This window comes from Lepeophtheirus salmonis, chromosome 4, assembly GCF_016086655.4.
Source record: "Lepeophtheirus salmonis chromosome 4, UVic_Lsal_1.4, whole genome shotgun sequence".
Classification (NCBI taxonomy): Eukaryota; Metazoa; Arthropoda; class Copepoda; order Siphonostomatoida; family Caligidae; genus Lepeophtheirus; species Lepeophtheirus salmonis.
In genome coordinates, this window is record NC_052134.2 from 8,914,624 (window position 1) to 8,931,385 (window position 16,762).

At 30.0% G+C, this 16,762-nt stretch overlaps 1 protein-coding gene across 2 annotated transcripts in view; it reads left to right on the top strand.

Annotated features, from left to right (window-relative positions):
• Positions 1–16,762, top strand: part of LOC121116545 (uncharacterized) — a 55,754-nt gene that overhangs the window by 22,795 nt on the left and 16,197 nt on the right. The window contains exon 1 of one of the 2 annotated variants that reach the window (XM_040710810.2): positions 13,572–13,805. The exons of the other annotated variant lie outside the window; for it this stretch is intronic. Coding sequence (XP_040566744.1) covers positions 13,782–13,805 — 24 coding nt within the window. The 5' untranslated portion in view covers positions 13,572–13,781. Of the gene's footprint in view, positions 1–13,571; positions 13,806–16,762 lie in introns of those variants that run through there. 2 annotated transcript variants of the gene reach the window in all.

The following is a 16,762-nucleotide window of genomic DNA, read 5'->3' on the forward strand; positions in this document are numbered from 1 at the left end:
ATTATAATATACCGTTTTTGTGATTTTTCCTGCATATTCCGAATTTCCTGTCCTTTATGCATAAGTAAATAATACTAAACATTTCTCAAATCTTTCATCGTGAGTGGACAAGAAACAAACAGGCAGAGGATATCAGACCTTCTGTATGCTAAAATTGAGGTGGCACATATTATGGACATTGTGAAATGCTCCATTTTCAAGTTGGTCAAGATGAAAAAGACCTCTCAAGAAAAGAAGGAAGTGGGGGACACAACTAGAAAAGGGACTCTGAGTTTCTGGGGTATCTGAAGAAGAAGATGAAGGAGGACCCAACAAAATCCATGACTCGCCCCTCTAACGAATTTGACGTGGGCGAGAGGACAATCAGGAGGGCTGTGAAAGAGTACTTGGGGGTGTCCTCTTACACAAGTACCCCACTCCAACTGTTGACAGACACTCTGAAGGAAAGGAGATTGTAGAGGTACAAGAAAGTTCGTGCGTGGATCAAGGCTAATAGATCCACAGTAAAAAATATCTCTGACAAGAAGATTTTCATCGTGGACCAGGTCTACAACCGTCGGAATGACCGTTGGCTTAAAGGATCCCCAGAAGAGCTCAATGGACTGATCTGTAGAAAATATCCGGCCCAAACAATGCTCCTGGGGGTGATGGCGTCCGACCCCAAGAAGATGCATCCCTTCTTTTTTGAGGCCGGGGAGAAAATCGGCCATGAAACCGACTACAAGGTGCTGAGGTTCACCATACAGCCATGGATCAAGGCCACCTACCCATAGGACAACTATGTGTGGACCCAAGATGGTGCATCCTCACACACATCGGCCGAATACCAGAAGTTCTGCGCCGACAACACAGCGGATTTTTGGCCCAAGGATATATGACCATCACCTTCACCAGATTTGAACCCATTGGACTTGCTGTGTGGGTCACTTCGGAGAGGGAGACTAACGGGGCATATTGGGCCATATTGAGTGAACATGTTTACAAAAAATCGAACAATAAAATTATTGATATTTTTCTAAATTCAGTCACAAGAACGGAAAGTTTCGGGGAGGGGGGTTGGATTGACCATCGAAATATATTTTGTCCCCTTAAAAAAAATATATGTGTGTACCAAAAAAAATTCAAAAATTAAATTTTTGCTTTGCTGCATAATTTGGCCAAACGACTTTATCTTACAAAATAAATCCTTCAAAAAAAATTTTTGATCTCTGTTTTTCCATTAATTTTTTTGGGACAAGATTGATAATTTTTCAAGTCCTAAATCAAATTCCTTCATTTTCTTATGGGTGGGGGGGGGGCTACAGCCCCTCATGCCCACCCCTGTGGACGCCCCAGCCCTTTAACTCAGTCCTGTGATGGTGATTTTTAAATTTGTATAATTGTCTGAATAAGTTTGAGAAGTTCCCACAAGCCTTTCCATAGGGAACCAGTAAATTGAGATCCCCCATCTGAGTGTATGGTCTGAGGAAATCTGAATCTCGATACCCATCCTGCAAAAAAACCATTCACTATATTTTCTCTTTTAGGGCCTTGTAAAGGAAGTGCTTCTGTCCATCTCGTAGCCCTATTCAAGACCGTTATTAGGAATCGATATCCCTTTGATAGAGGCAGTGGCCCAACGTGGCCGGCGTGGATGTTACTTAGCCTACCGGGATTTTGATTAAATGGCGTTGTTCCATAAGGTTTTGTGTGCACTGAGGGCTAGTTTATTTGACAGGACAAACATTCACCCGTCCAATACTTTACGTCAGCCCTCAGACATGGCCATACGAATGACTTTGCTATTTCACGTCGAGTCAGCATAAATCCAGGATGTGAGAGACCATATACAGTTGGTATGATTGACTTATTTGGGTAACAACCAGATGACTTTAGGGAATGCTAATAGAACAACATTGCCTATAGGCAGTGATGGGCTAGTTAACTTATCTTTCCAACTAGTTAAGGTAATGTTAATTATTATTTTATTTTTAATAACTAGTTGAGTAACAGTTAATATCGATTTCTATGAAAATTAACTAGTTAAGTTAAAGTTAATTTTAATTTTTGTAACTAGTTAAGTTTAACTTAATTAATTATAGAGTACCTTAAGTTTAATTAACTCAGCCAACCTTTTTTTTTTAATTTTTCAGTTAAAATCAATTTCGATATTAAAAAATAACTATTTCAGTTAGTCCATCGAGAAATTTATCAGGGCATTATAATAAAAATTATTCTGTCTGTCTTTATGGCTGGGATTTTCTTTACTTCCAATTGAACGATCAAGAAAAAAAGTTAAAACTCAAACTCTCAACGACTTCTTTTTCGAAGCGAAAAAGCAAAGCAAGATAAATTAACTAATAAATGGAGGTCAAAGGAGGCTGGAATTTTAGATTTTTGAGTTTTTATGTTTTTTTAAACTATATGTAAAATTATGAAAAGGTCAGAGAAAATATAAAAACGATTTTGGGTGGAATGACCCAGTTCCAAAGTTTGATGAAACATATAGTGTTGACACAGTGTTTAACTAAATTATCGGAGAACTAACGGTTATTTAGAGAATATTTTTTTAGTATTTCAACTGAGAATGAAAAAATAAATTTAACTTTAACTAATTACCTTAATGAAGTTCAGTTAAAGTTAAGATAATACAGTTTAAAAATTAAGTAGTTAAGTTAAAAGTTAATTTTATAAAAAAAAAATTAACTAGTTAACTTTAAGTTCAAATAACGCTATTTAAATAATTATATAGTTAACCTCAAAATTAAATAACTAATTTTATTAACTTATCTAAGTGAAGTTAAGTTGTATTAACTTGCTCAACTCTGCTAAGAGTTGGCTCATTTCTGTTTCTTTTCAATATCGAGGTTGCGTTATTCATATTTAATTTTACTTCCGTTATTTGCGTAACTTTATTGTATTTTACGTTGTACATAATAAAACGATTAAATAAATAATTACTTTTTATCCCATAACTTAAGCTACATTAGTTTAAAAGACTTATAGAATATTAAGATTGACCCAATCTGAGTAGCTAATGTATCTTAACATAGTTCATATAAGCTTTTTAGCAAAAAGTTAATGACTTTCTACAACATTAATCCTTTACTACTCTATGAAATAAAATGTTCTAAATGATTATAAATTATAATTTGTCGAGATTATTTTTGATTTTAGACTTATAAAATTATTAAACAATTTTGATCAGTTATATTTAGTTAATATATATCGGTTAATTAATAAATATACTTTACTTGTAATTTTTTTATTAAAATAATGCATATATGTACAATATTCTACTAATTTGAAATTAGTATAAAAAATTGTCATATAAATATATAATTTGAAAAATTATTTTCATATTAAACATTATGCAGTGAAAATGCCCTATAAAATAATAATAAGATGCTTCAAAATCATTTTGTTTTTTTTGCAATACTTGATTAATTATCTATTTGATTAAAGAATCAATTAAATGGAATCTTACGTCAGAACAATAATTAAATTTGTAGAAAAAATATATACATATAGGTGGTATAAATTGGTTAATCACGTTGTTATTTTTATTGTATCACACGACCTCTCTCCCGAAAAGAAACAGAAAAAAAGCCCAAAATCATATGGTAGTTAGCCAAATAAATCAATCATACCAACTGCCATTTATATCTAATGTACTCTCCGACTATCACTGTCATTTTATTTCTTCACCATTTTTAAAATGAATTACAGATAATTAAAATCTACATAGTATTTTTATTCGATACTACTCCTTATAATATTGCTTAGTTATTTTTTATTAAAATAGTAGTATTGATTTGTGTTTGAGTATGATTTCTTCATATAAATAATAAAATGGCCAATATATTTATTATATAAACGATGAGGGGCCAACAAGAAATTGTTTTCCTGTCCCCTTGAAAACGCTATTAAATGAAATATACAGGGTTGTCCGTAATTACTGTAAAAAAACTTTAATAATTTATAAAGGTTTTGAAATATAATAGTAAAATTTTTGTGGTAAATAAATTATCAATTGTCAACAAAGTATGTAAAAACGTTTTTTGTAATCCTTAATTTACAAACACGGAAGGCAAACATGATGCTGTCGTTCAGCTTCACTGCTCAGGGAAGAGCAACCCAGAGAATTTTAAGGCTTTAAAGGTCATGAAGATTAACATAACCTTTATAAAGCGCATGGTAGACAGAGACAAAGAGACAAATTGTGTCAAAGATTGTCCTCGAGGTGGTCGACCATGAGGAACACTGACTACGACGAGTATCAAAATTATACAAAAGAAGATTTGGCGATACTCAATGAAGAGAATCCCTAAAATTTTCTTGGAGCCAGACATAGTCCACACAAAGGAACAAACTTGTGAAGAACCACCAAAAGATGTTCTCTTTCCTTAATCTGAATAGACATTTGCTTTTTGTCAGAACCAAAGAAAAGAGAGTCGACTAAAACAAGAAACTCTTTAGTATGTTAAAGTCAGTCGTGGATGACAACATTATCATAAGTGATGTGAAAGTTTTTTCTGATAAACCTAACTTGAACTCTCAAAATGATTGAGTTATGGGAATAAAGAGAACTCATACGCCCCATAGAATCTATTGGACGCAAAAACCACAATTAGTGATGGTCTGGGGAGCCCTCAGTATATCCAATAATGAACCCTTAGTTTTTTACCCTCTGGAGTCAAAATTATCAGCTTAGAGTATGTAAACACCATTTTGGGGATTTTTTTATTTTATTAGCAAATTTCCACTTCAAAGAAAAGATTTAGACCTTTAAACAAGTGGTGTTCCTTGTCATACGTCCAATATGACGTAAAGGTGGTGCAAGGCTAATCTCCCTAGCTTTTGTAGCCGTGATTTTTGGATTCCAAACAATATGGATTCGAGCCTGATTGATTTTGAAGTCTGGTCCCATTTGGAGGAAAGGGCCTACAAGAAACTTCGTCCAAATTTGGATGCACTGAAAATCTCCCTAATTCGAGAATGGGGCAACATTCCCATGGAGATGGTCTGTGCCGGCTGACATGTCCTCCCTAATAGACTCAAGACTATAATTTCGCCAAAAAGAGAGTGTTTGGGTTTCAGTAGTTTACTAAACAGGTTAAAACGTTGCTCTCTCTAACACTAGGACCAGGATATTAATATGGGATTTCCATAACGTTGTGTATTTAATGTATTGATTATTAGTTAATGATATAATATAATATAGTTGTGTAAATAAGATAATAATCAGTTGTTATCATTATTGGATCGTTCTAAACATAAGTATGTAAGCAGGCTAAAGGATTTTAAAGAAATAAAGATATATAAGTTGAAAATAACTAAGTCATGCTACTGCAAGTTTTGGTTCCCCACTCCTTAAATAACTCTCCCTTAAAATTTAAAAGAAAATATGAATGCCGATAATTGTAATGACGGTGATAATGTAGGGAATTAAGTATATAATAAAGGAAGATAGATAATAATTCTCTAATTGCGTTGACCTTAAGTCACGTAAAGGCCAGAGCACCACCTTCATAAAATGTAAACTTACTTGCTCCTAATTCTACAGCTATATTTTGCGATATAAGTACCCTTACTCTTGATATGTATATACTATAAATGGATGTATAGTATCACATTTTTATAATTATTAAAATAATTATTTAATTCAATTAGAAAATATTAATTTTATAAAACATTTGAAGTAATCTAATATTACAAATTAAATAAAGTAAAAGCTTAACACACATTTAACAGTAATTAATTAAACAATTCGCTATAGAATTAAAAACTTTGATAGTTATTTAAATGATGAGGATAATTTATTTTTCAGTATTTGTTGCCTATATAATTTTCAGGGTTTTAAGTAAAAATAATGACGTTATTTCTGTTTTCCAACCTAAAAACTCTTCGCAATTAGTCATCGTTCTCCAAATTATAACTGTTCAATTTTTCCCGGCTATGGAAAAGAATAGAGCGACACATATGGTATTACTGAATTAAGGGCAATATTAATATCAACTGCCTATTATATGATTTCGGAAGGAGAAAATGAAATACTGCTATAAAGAAGGTAACCCTCCACATTTAAAATAGCATTAGTGCAGACTTTTTAAAAATTTATGTTTAGTTTCATATATTTTATTTAAATATATGTTAACAATCCCACAACTTATTAAATAATAAATAAAAAAGAAGAAATGCATCTAATTGGTACACTTCGTTTTTCATTAAACAAATCGTTTCTTTAATAATGATTTATGTTTGTTCAATGCTTCACAAGAGATAATTCATATTTAATTGATCAACTTTCAGAACACTTATGGGGGGGTACAACAAAATACAGTTGAAATTTTTATGTTAGGGAAGTGATCTGGGGATGAAAGGATAGTAATTAAGAAAAACACACATTTTTATCAAACTTGAAAAAAATAAAAATATATATCTATTCCATAGAATGAGAACATATATTAAATATACTAAAGTATATAATACTTTATTGGAAGATTTCTGATTATAATTAAATAAAATATATTTAAGGCTATTGCTTCTCTTATCTCGTTTCTTCTTGAAAGAAAGTATTTAAATTGCATTTACCTAGATTTAGTATATGAAAAGTTACTCTCATAAAATATTTAAAAAAAAACGATATAGTGGTTCCTAGAATAAAACGGTTTTAAAGTTACAGGAGCAATTAACCCTCTGTTACTGAAGTGGAATATTATATAGAATATTCTTATTCCCATTGAATCTACATTTGAATACCAATACGTTTAATTGTGCTTCTGAAACATTAAATTGGGCTATATTCCATTGTTTATTCATCTATACAATACCTTGCTTATGATTTAATTACAAATTTATTGATTTTTTAATCGAGGGTTAATAAACTTCATTGGCTGTTTTGTTATAAATATAATAGACATGGAACATAAAGAAGGACCCACCTTTATTTTCTAAAAAAAAACAAGGATTATAATTTTTTCGATTATACGAAATTCAACTTTTCCTTTTCCCCCCTAATAATTGAATATCAAAACAAATATAAAATTTTTAAAATTACATTTTTAATTCAAAAAGTAGAAGTCAATCTTCCTTAAAAAAGTTCTTCTTCCTAAGTATATGAAATAAGTAAAGGCCCATCACAATGTACCATACTTTAAACATGCCTCATTAAATAATTTAGGAAATAAAATATGAATATATTTTATAATTAATTTTAATTAGGATTATCATATCATTTCTAATTAAACAATAATCATTTATGATGATTCATATATCTAGTATTAGAATGATCCCAAAATACAGAATACACTCAAATACAGTTAACAGAAAATTATGAATCTATAAATTTTACTAATTTATTTCGAAATTGACAATATTTAAGTGATTTCTCGAGCTGGATATATATCTAAAGTCCCACAATTGCTTTTTTTTTATAATAATTATCTGTTATAAAAATCCCTTTACATTGAGCTCACGACCATACACTATTCCATAGGTCAGAAAATTTAACTAAACAAAAAACTTTTGAAATATTGTGATTTTCAGGAGTTTGTTGAAGATATTTAGGCCTGTATGACGAATAAATGATTCATAACTATGTTTAGAAAAAGTTATAAATTCCAAGCACTTTTGCCGTGTAAAGAAAGAAAGTGAAAAAATAATATGAATAATTTGATTATTTGAAAAATATTTCAGGGGAGATGGTGTTTCATTTGATTAGCTGTAAGTACCTTTAATATAAACACAAACAGCAATTACTTCGATGTCGATCCTCAATTTGACCTTAGTCCAACACTCTTCATAACACTTTGTCATTATTTAGCTCAAGTACTCGTAAATACATTATTCTAAGATGTAAATACTTTAGAACATTAAATCAACACTGTTCAGATTGACTATTACAAAGAATATTGCTTGCACAAAAATCCTTAGAATTTATTACACTAACTATCAATACAAAGAACTATTCATGGCCTAATAAAAACTAATTTGATTTCAAAGAGTGGACATCCCGATATAGAACAAAAGTAGATAAACAATTTACATTTAACTAAATTTTTATACTAAACGAAAAAACACTGGAAATAAAAAAGGACTTTTTATTATTAACTTGCCTCTTTTAGGTTTGGATGTTCTAGATATTATAATATCTTTAAACTTAATACATATTTGCAACAGATAAGCTCTTATATTTTGTTTCTATCATTTTAATTCAATGTTTTATGCATGCAGTACTTTAGAGCGAATTTTGATTTATTTTAAAAACGGAGTGAAATAAACAAGGTCTTTGAAAATCCATTTATCGTGTATAATAATAATAATTTACTATTTTATAATCTGTAATAATATTTTGAATTTCCATTTGGAGTTCAATATTGGATCTGCATTAGAACAATTTTTTTTTAGATTCAAATGCAACAATAATGTAAATCATCATTTTCTATTTATGAGGGTAGCACATGTTTGTTCTAAATTTACTCAAAATCGACACAACGTGTTTTTTTTCAATCTTGTAATATTCAATTTTTTGTTTACCCTCATAAAGTTTGAATAGTTTTCAACCTAATGCCAAATTTCATTATTTACAAATATTTAATGAGACAAAATAAAAATATATTTCATGCTATAAGAGCCAATATTTAATAGTGCATTACGATAACTACATATATTAAATTTTAATTTTGGAAGTCCCTGAAGAATAATTATATTTTCTGTACCGTTTCACTTTATAGAAATAACCTTCAAATAAGATTTTGAAAGTCACAACATCATCAAAATGTTTACATTGATGAATATCTACCTTGTACATATTGTCACAATGTTCAGTACTTTTAGAGTATTATTCAGAGAGGCTTATTACGGAGTATTTTTGTTTGTAACTGGATATACTATATGCTTTGTTATGGGACTTCTAATGTAAATATTTCAAAAGATTTGAGCCTAAAATAGTTACGAAAAAGAACAAACATTATGAAAACAACAAATTATAATCAGACGGAATACTGATGGGTTATAATTTTTTACTGTCCTTAGTTCATATTTATTCTTGCCCCATTATTGGGTATGTGATTTTTGTACATAGAGAAAAATTAAAGAGTAATTCTCATCGCGCATCATACGAAAGTTCTATTCTCGACTATTGTTTCATATTTTTATACTAATGTTAGTATTTGTCATTGCCCAGAGTATTTAGGCGTCGGCTAAAATACAAATTTTGCTCTAATATTATAGATGGTAACTCCCCAAGAAATCTGCAGTGTTACTCTTCATTTTTCATAAGCAGACTCACATCTAACTACTCAATACTTATATCACTTCATATGCCATGTTTTCTCCCCAAGAATGAAAGAATACCAAAAAAACTTAATGATTCACTTTTTCCGCTTGAAGAAATCCTTCTACGCCATTACAAACAACAAATTTACTGATAATGCAAGACTTATTAACCAGATCATATTCATCAGTAAAAATCTATTTAATAAAACAAATGACTAAGTTATAGAAAAATACATCATTAGGAATTTAAAAAATTATTCGTCCTTAATAGGTTAACGTAAAACACATTTTGTATCTAAAAAAAGAACTATAATCGTGCCAATTACTTTATTTATGCAGGTATACGAGGGAGTATCGAATACGAATGAAAATGAATATACAAAAGCTAAATTACAAATGGGACATATCTAGTAATGATATATAAGCCCCTTGTTGTTAAACCAAATAGGGACATGCTGTTTTTTATTATTATTATTTTCTCCTTGAACTTATTGGAGCCTTGTGCCCTTTTTTATCTATTATTTTTTTTGTCTCTGGACCATACAGTTCGGGTTTATACGCAGTGGCATCAAAGACATAAAACATTTTTGCTATCCTCAAAGTAGGGGATTTTTGAAGCCATTGTACATCAAACCATCTGAACTTTGTGAGATCTAGTCAATTGCTTTGTATACCATCCTAGAGCTCATTTAACAAGACCAGGATCATCTTTTATAATCCATCTATCAGTCTCATAGGACAGTTCAAACTACAACATGATCTCCAGCATATAAACTTTTATCAAAATGACTCACAGTCTGGATCAATTTATATTTAATTGTATTCTCCTCTTAGAATTTTGGTACCGTTTGTTATAGATACATAACTCTGTAGGCCTTAACGTCTGCCAAACTGCATTTAATTTGACTAGGACTCAGGGCATTGTCTCTGTTTGTTGCCTCACATAATTTGAATTAGGTCTTGGCCTGCACAAACGAAGTCAACAGAATACGTGTCATTAAGAAACTGAAAACGTTGGAAGGGTTTACTAAAGTTACATACACTTTTTTACGTTTGTGGTAATGTGATAAAAGCTATGGTAATGTTGATAAGACAAAATTTTAAGGAATAAACTGTTTTTCCTTTAAATTTCAGAAGTTTAACATCAACAAATACATTTATGTCTTCTATTCTCTCGTATACTTAAAGGGTCACATAAACTAAGTGTTCACGCTCTTGTTAGTATGATTTTATTCCTTGTATATGTAAAAACAAATGTCTTTTTTTTTAGTACGGTTTTCTTTCATAACGTATGCAATTTTTATTTTTTTTACATAATTCACCCTGTAAATTAAATAATAAGTGTAAACTCAATATGGTTGTGTAGTTAGTTATAGAGTCATAATAATGGCACCTCAAACCAATAGCGGGGGAAAGTGTTGCATAGACTTTGGACTAGTATTAATCTGTTGGTCTTATTTTTGCTCCTGGCTTATAGCTATGAGTAATATTGATTTGAATAAATATAAACTTATAGCAATTTACCATTTTAAGAAAATAATAAAAATATAGGATTCTTTATAAGTGCTCTAGTCCACTTTTTTGCATGAGTCCTTTAATTGAACCAATGAACTACGACTTTTAAATATTGAAGTATAGTATTTTGAGCTCTTTTTTTACCCTTCCAAAGAAACTCATTGTTACTTATAATCAACGATTGTTACAGATCTGATGAACTATAGATAAAGTTTGTGCCGAACATAACAATAAAAAACATATTATGTCAATTTATTATTCGTCATAACGAGATATAATCATCAAACACTCGTTCACGCGATCTTTATAAATAATTACACTATTCATTCATAACATCATTTAGTGATTATTCATAATTATAAAAACCTTGATATTATCATATTACATTCGGTCATTTCTTAGAAAGCGAATTTATCAATTCAATGGAAGGCAAACTACGATCCACGAGTTGCATGGGGCCGGTAAAGAGTTTTTATAAAGAGTTAAAAATGAGTGTTCATTCATATCTAGTTTTAACTTCTAACCTTCCCCTTTTGTTAATAAGTCATTTTTGAACCAAACTCTTTTTTTTGCAAAAATTTCTTTGAAATTTATTTATTGTTATGTTTTTCATCCTCATTTGGAAGCTGTTTATTTTTTAACAATATTGGCAGATTTTGTATCTTGAAGATAACTTTAGTTTACAAGAATATGAGAACTAACCAGTACTTTCCCTTATTTCTTATATATAAGTATCATAACTTTTGTTATTTTTTCTCACTCTTTATGTTGATTTGGAGCCTAAGAACAAAATTATTTTTTTACAAAGAGGTTAAAGATATTGTTAAAACAACAGCAAGACATGTCTTGGTAATTATAAGCTTCTCTAGAAAAGTTATTTCAACATCGTTATGATCTAGATTTTGTCAGAAGAAGAGACAGTTGGCTTTGTCAAACCACTACAAAAATTCGGGAGAGACTTTAGAATCTTTTTTATAATACTCATCAATAAATATAATTAATTGAAATATATTTTTCGGCAAAATAACACAAATTAAATTCTGACATGATAAAACATGGGCTCGATGATGAAATCCTTGCCTTTTTTTGGTTGCCTTCTAACTAAATGTCCTCATCATAATTTTTTTTAATCCCACGTAATAAATAGTAAAAACATATTTTTTCAGTCTAATTTCTTCACAATGGAAGAATTATACTCGGAGTTGCCAAAGATTCAGCTCATAGAGTAGGAACTGAGATACCCCGTAGTTATTTGTGAAATTAATATCAAAAACAAATCAGCAATTTTGACAAATTTAATATCACTGGGCTAGCAATGCGTTACATCCATGCCACCTGGAGGGAACTGCAGGATTTGAAAAACCTAGTAGGACTATTTCAAGGTCACAAAAAGTCTCTAGGAGGGTCAGGGACGTGGATTTCATTAGAAAGATGAGCAACATCATTGATTTGTACACAGTGAGTTCCTTTGCCTCAATTGGAAATGAACTTGAAGTCAGTGACAAGACAGTTAGGATATGTGTTTACAAGGATCTTAAATGCCAGTCTTACAAGTTGCAAAATTTATGCCATTCTAGATGCAAAACCACCAGTGGCCCTCCTGCAGCCCTCGTCTTAATCGGACGATTTTTTTTTGTCCGGGGCTACCTTGAGGCATACATTAATATAGGTGTGCGCGTCTAAAACTGAACACTCCTTTAAATTTTACGGCTCGAGGGGTTGACGTGGGGTTCTCTGGTAGACCTTAAGGCCAAGATCTTTCTTAACTAGCCAGTCCGTGGTCCTACTACTGACGTTGAACTCCCTGGAGAGGCCGCTGACGGTGACCTTGCCTTTCTTGTCCTCGGCAGACTTTTTCACGGCAGCAACCATTTTCGTCGACCTTCGAGGCCTTGAATTAGATCTTGTGGTCGCCTCAGGAGTCCCTTTGGCTACCACGCTGTAAACGGGGGTGCGGCTGCAGTTCAGAACCTTGGCAATTTCAGTGGGAGTTTTTACCCGCGCGGAAAGTTCCGAAATTGCGACTCGACGTCTCTCCATATTATCGGCTGTTATTTCACTGTTGCTATTTAGATTCTGCTGGAGTTTTGTTTATAACTAGTCAAGACCCTTGCCTCGAAGTATAAACCGGGTTCAACTCAATAAAATCACGAATATGTGCATGGTGTAAAATTTAAAGGAGTGTTCAGTTTTAGACGCGCCCACCTGTATACATCCCCACACAACACAAGTCTGGTAGCTGCCATCAAGAAGCTCTTCACATCTATGCCAAAGGACCATATTATCAAGAAATTATCTAGCTTCAAAGGCCATATCAAGGCTGTGGGCAATTATATGGAGTAAGCCTCAAAACAAGTACGATGACTTTGCTTTTTATTGGAAATAAAAACATACGGATTTTTTTGTTGACTTTTTATAAATACGGATTTTATCTTCGAGCCCTGTATATAAACAATATCAAATTAATTTTCATAATATCGTTTTAAATTGAATTAAAATATGCATCCAGGGTCTATACCAAATATTTGAAATAGTACTTATGCAAATTGTCGTTCGGCAAAAATGTTTATGGGCAACGCTTATTTAATTTATAAATAGATAAGCTAAGCCGTCAAATTTTTTCTAACTTTCCTGAATAATTATCACCTTTCACGAGAATCAAATATTCTAAAATATAAAATGAGTATTCTTTTGTTTATACATGAAATAATTACATATTTTTCTTTCTTAATTGCAACCCACCTTAAGTAATATAAAAACAGAGTCAAACATGTATGTGTTAAAAGAGAAATAAACACACATTTTCGATGCCTTACTTTGTTTACTGTCATTATTGTTATTATTATCATCGTGGCATTCAAAGATCCTCTCGTATGCTTTACACTCTCACAACTAAGCCATTGTAACCTATCACATGATCAATTCTTATCCGTTTGTTCGTTAAAATAGTTTGAATTCCTTTTCCATTCATTGCATATCTCACATTTTTATTGTTCAATTGGTTTGAAATGTTGAAGACGCCTTTGTATCAGGTAAAGGCCATCCACCATAATTATTATAGTTTTATAAATGGCTCCAATATTACCTTTTATTATGAGCAATTAACTAATTATGCTATTTCTTATCTAAAAATACATTATAGTAATATTGGAAGTTATTTGGTCATAATCGAGCTGCACATTTAAAATATTTATATTTTTTTTTTTACACAATTAGATTAAATAATAAAATTATAAATTGGTTATAATTTCATAACATTGCCTAACTTAATTGTATTTTATGTACATTTTCCTCTAATAAAATAACGTAATTAAGTTGTTATTCTTAAATATGCTGAGCAATATTTAATTAATAGCTAAATATCGTTATTTATAAATATATATTTGATTGAATGCAAAAAGCCAAACATCTGCATTGGTATGTAAAAATCTCATATATATAGATGTAGATTTTACGATAAACTTTTTTATCAAATTATTTTCTTTAGAAAACTTTATATAGATTATAAAAAGGGAAATGTAAACGGCTAAGAGTCACTCTACTTTTTGGTTTTGGCTCAATTACTCAGATTTGGTATCATTTATATACATCCAAATTTAACATAGTATACTTACATATCTGTGCTATTGCTCAAAACAATTTAAAGATTGTAGTATTGAGTAGTTTTTCCACAAATTGCATTTGAGTCCAATCTGTTACAACTTTCTCTATAGTCAAGGGTGGTTGCAATTGTGAAAAAAATCGAATTTAGTTATATATTAAGAAAATGTTCGAAAATAATATACCCTGTTTTTTGGGGAATAAATACTCTAGAACTACCATTTTTTAAATTAATTTTCCCACGTCTTTTACAACATGTCCTGTATTTCTAAAAACTTTTAAATATTTGCATATGGTCGGAAAACTATATACGCAAGACAAAAGCAAGCTTAATCAATCACTAAATATGTAGACTCTCTTTTTAATAATTTTATAAAGATAAGATTTATGTGGCTTCGAATAAAAAAAACGCAAGTATGTACATTGAAAATAAGAAACTAAGCAATCTATTAAATTTATTTTAATAGCATTATAATTGAAAAAAATAAGAAAAAAGAAAAAAATAGCTCTAAGGGTTGATATCTAATTTTTCTAGTAAGTATTTTTTATTTATTTAGACATTGAAAAAGTCTTAGAAAATATCTATATTTGAAATCAAACGTAAATTTTAAATGTGTCTGAGTGTATACTAAATATTGTATCGTCTAAATATAATAATAATGAAAATTTATGTCCTCCAAATGAAAAAGTGTTCATTTGAGAAGTGTACAATTTTCCTGCCTATAAAAAAATATGCCTACTTTTGAATAAATAAAGATTTGAATGCAATTCTTTATGGCATAATTCAATATTACATAGTGATATGGACTAACTATCAGCATTTTTAGTAATCATCTGTTGTCCAAATTAAATTAGCAACACAAACACTTTTTGATTGAAAGGGGCTCTAAAGAGACAATAAATTTTGTTAAATTAATTATGCAATCCCCAAGAATTCACTTTTCCAGGTTATATTTTTTTTCATATGCATACGTCACAAGAAAAAAGGATGAAATAACTTCATCTGCAGTATTTCCGAAGCAATGAGTTTTTGAAAAAAAAACCTTAACATAGCCAAGAGAATAAATGCGTATTGTCATTTTTTTAAAGCTTTGAGTTACCCTTTTCCTACAGTCCTATATATCATATGTTCTCATTTATAAAATAAATAAATCCTCTGTAATTTTCAAATTCATCCCTAATTTTTTTAAATTCCAAAAATTGTTTCCAAACACATTGAAAGTGTAATATTACTTAATGAATATAAAAATCCAAAGAAACCCAATCTAATAAACTAAATTGTAATGATTGTATTGAACAATAGTTTTCTAGTAATGTATTTTGTGGATTCGTCGACAATAAACAATTTATTTTGGATATGATCAATTGTAGTTTCAACTGTTTACATTAATCAATTTTTATATTTTAGTCCATCCTTTGTTCCAAAATATATAGTTTAGTTCACCGTTATCCTCATATACATTTGTCTGTATTAAAATAAATTATATTATCTGAAAATATATTTAATACCATCGTAAAACCTTAACTTCAAAGTAATATATAAGTCTTTTAAATTGTACTCAACATGATATTTTACATGTATGAATGTCTGTACCAAGAGGTACATCAAATATAGTATTGAACTGAATGTGCTTTGGATAAGTATCTAATAACATAGATAAAGAAAATATACAATGATCTTTGTCATGATATTAAGATGAACTTTAACTCCTGTTTAACATAACACCTCTTAATATCTGGGATTATAAAATAGCTTTATTTATTAATAAATTATTGTTACTTATCTGAAAGTAAGTCAGAGCAATATTTGACTATTTTTAAAAGGATGGGACTTTTGACTTTTAAAAAGGAATCACCTAATAGAATTTACAAAAAATGTTAGACAGATTATTATGCAACATAATTTTTGGGGGAAATTTTTATCTTCGTAAACATTGATGATTATCCTATGTAATGGTTTCAAAATGTTTGACATATATCATTTTATTCTTTTTTTTAAAACAAAATGTATACTTATAAGCAGAGCTCCAGCGTCGGAATCGGTGATATTTTTGGTGAAGCCAGAAAATTTGTACTCACTCCAACTCCGACAACAAAAATTATTATAGTTTATGTACACAAAACTTATTTATAATCTAAGGCTTATATTGAGTATTCACCAAGTTATTTTCTAAATGTTTATAAATTATAAGGATTAAGTAGTACCCAACATAACAACTTAGACTTTAGAAAAGTGCTTGGGAATTGTGATTGTATGAACGATAAAGCACGTTAAAAAATTGTGAAGTAAACTTATAAATGAGTTAACTGATATAATTTATCAATTTAAAAAAAATAATAATATTGAAATAGTTATAAATACGCAAAAATACTTTTGGATCAGCATTTT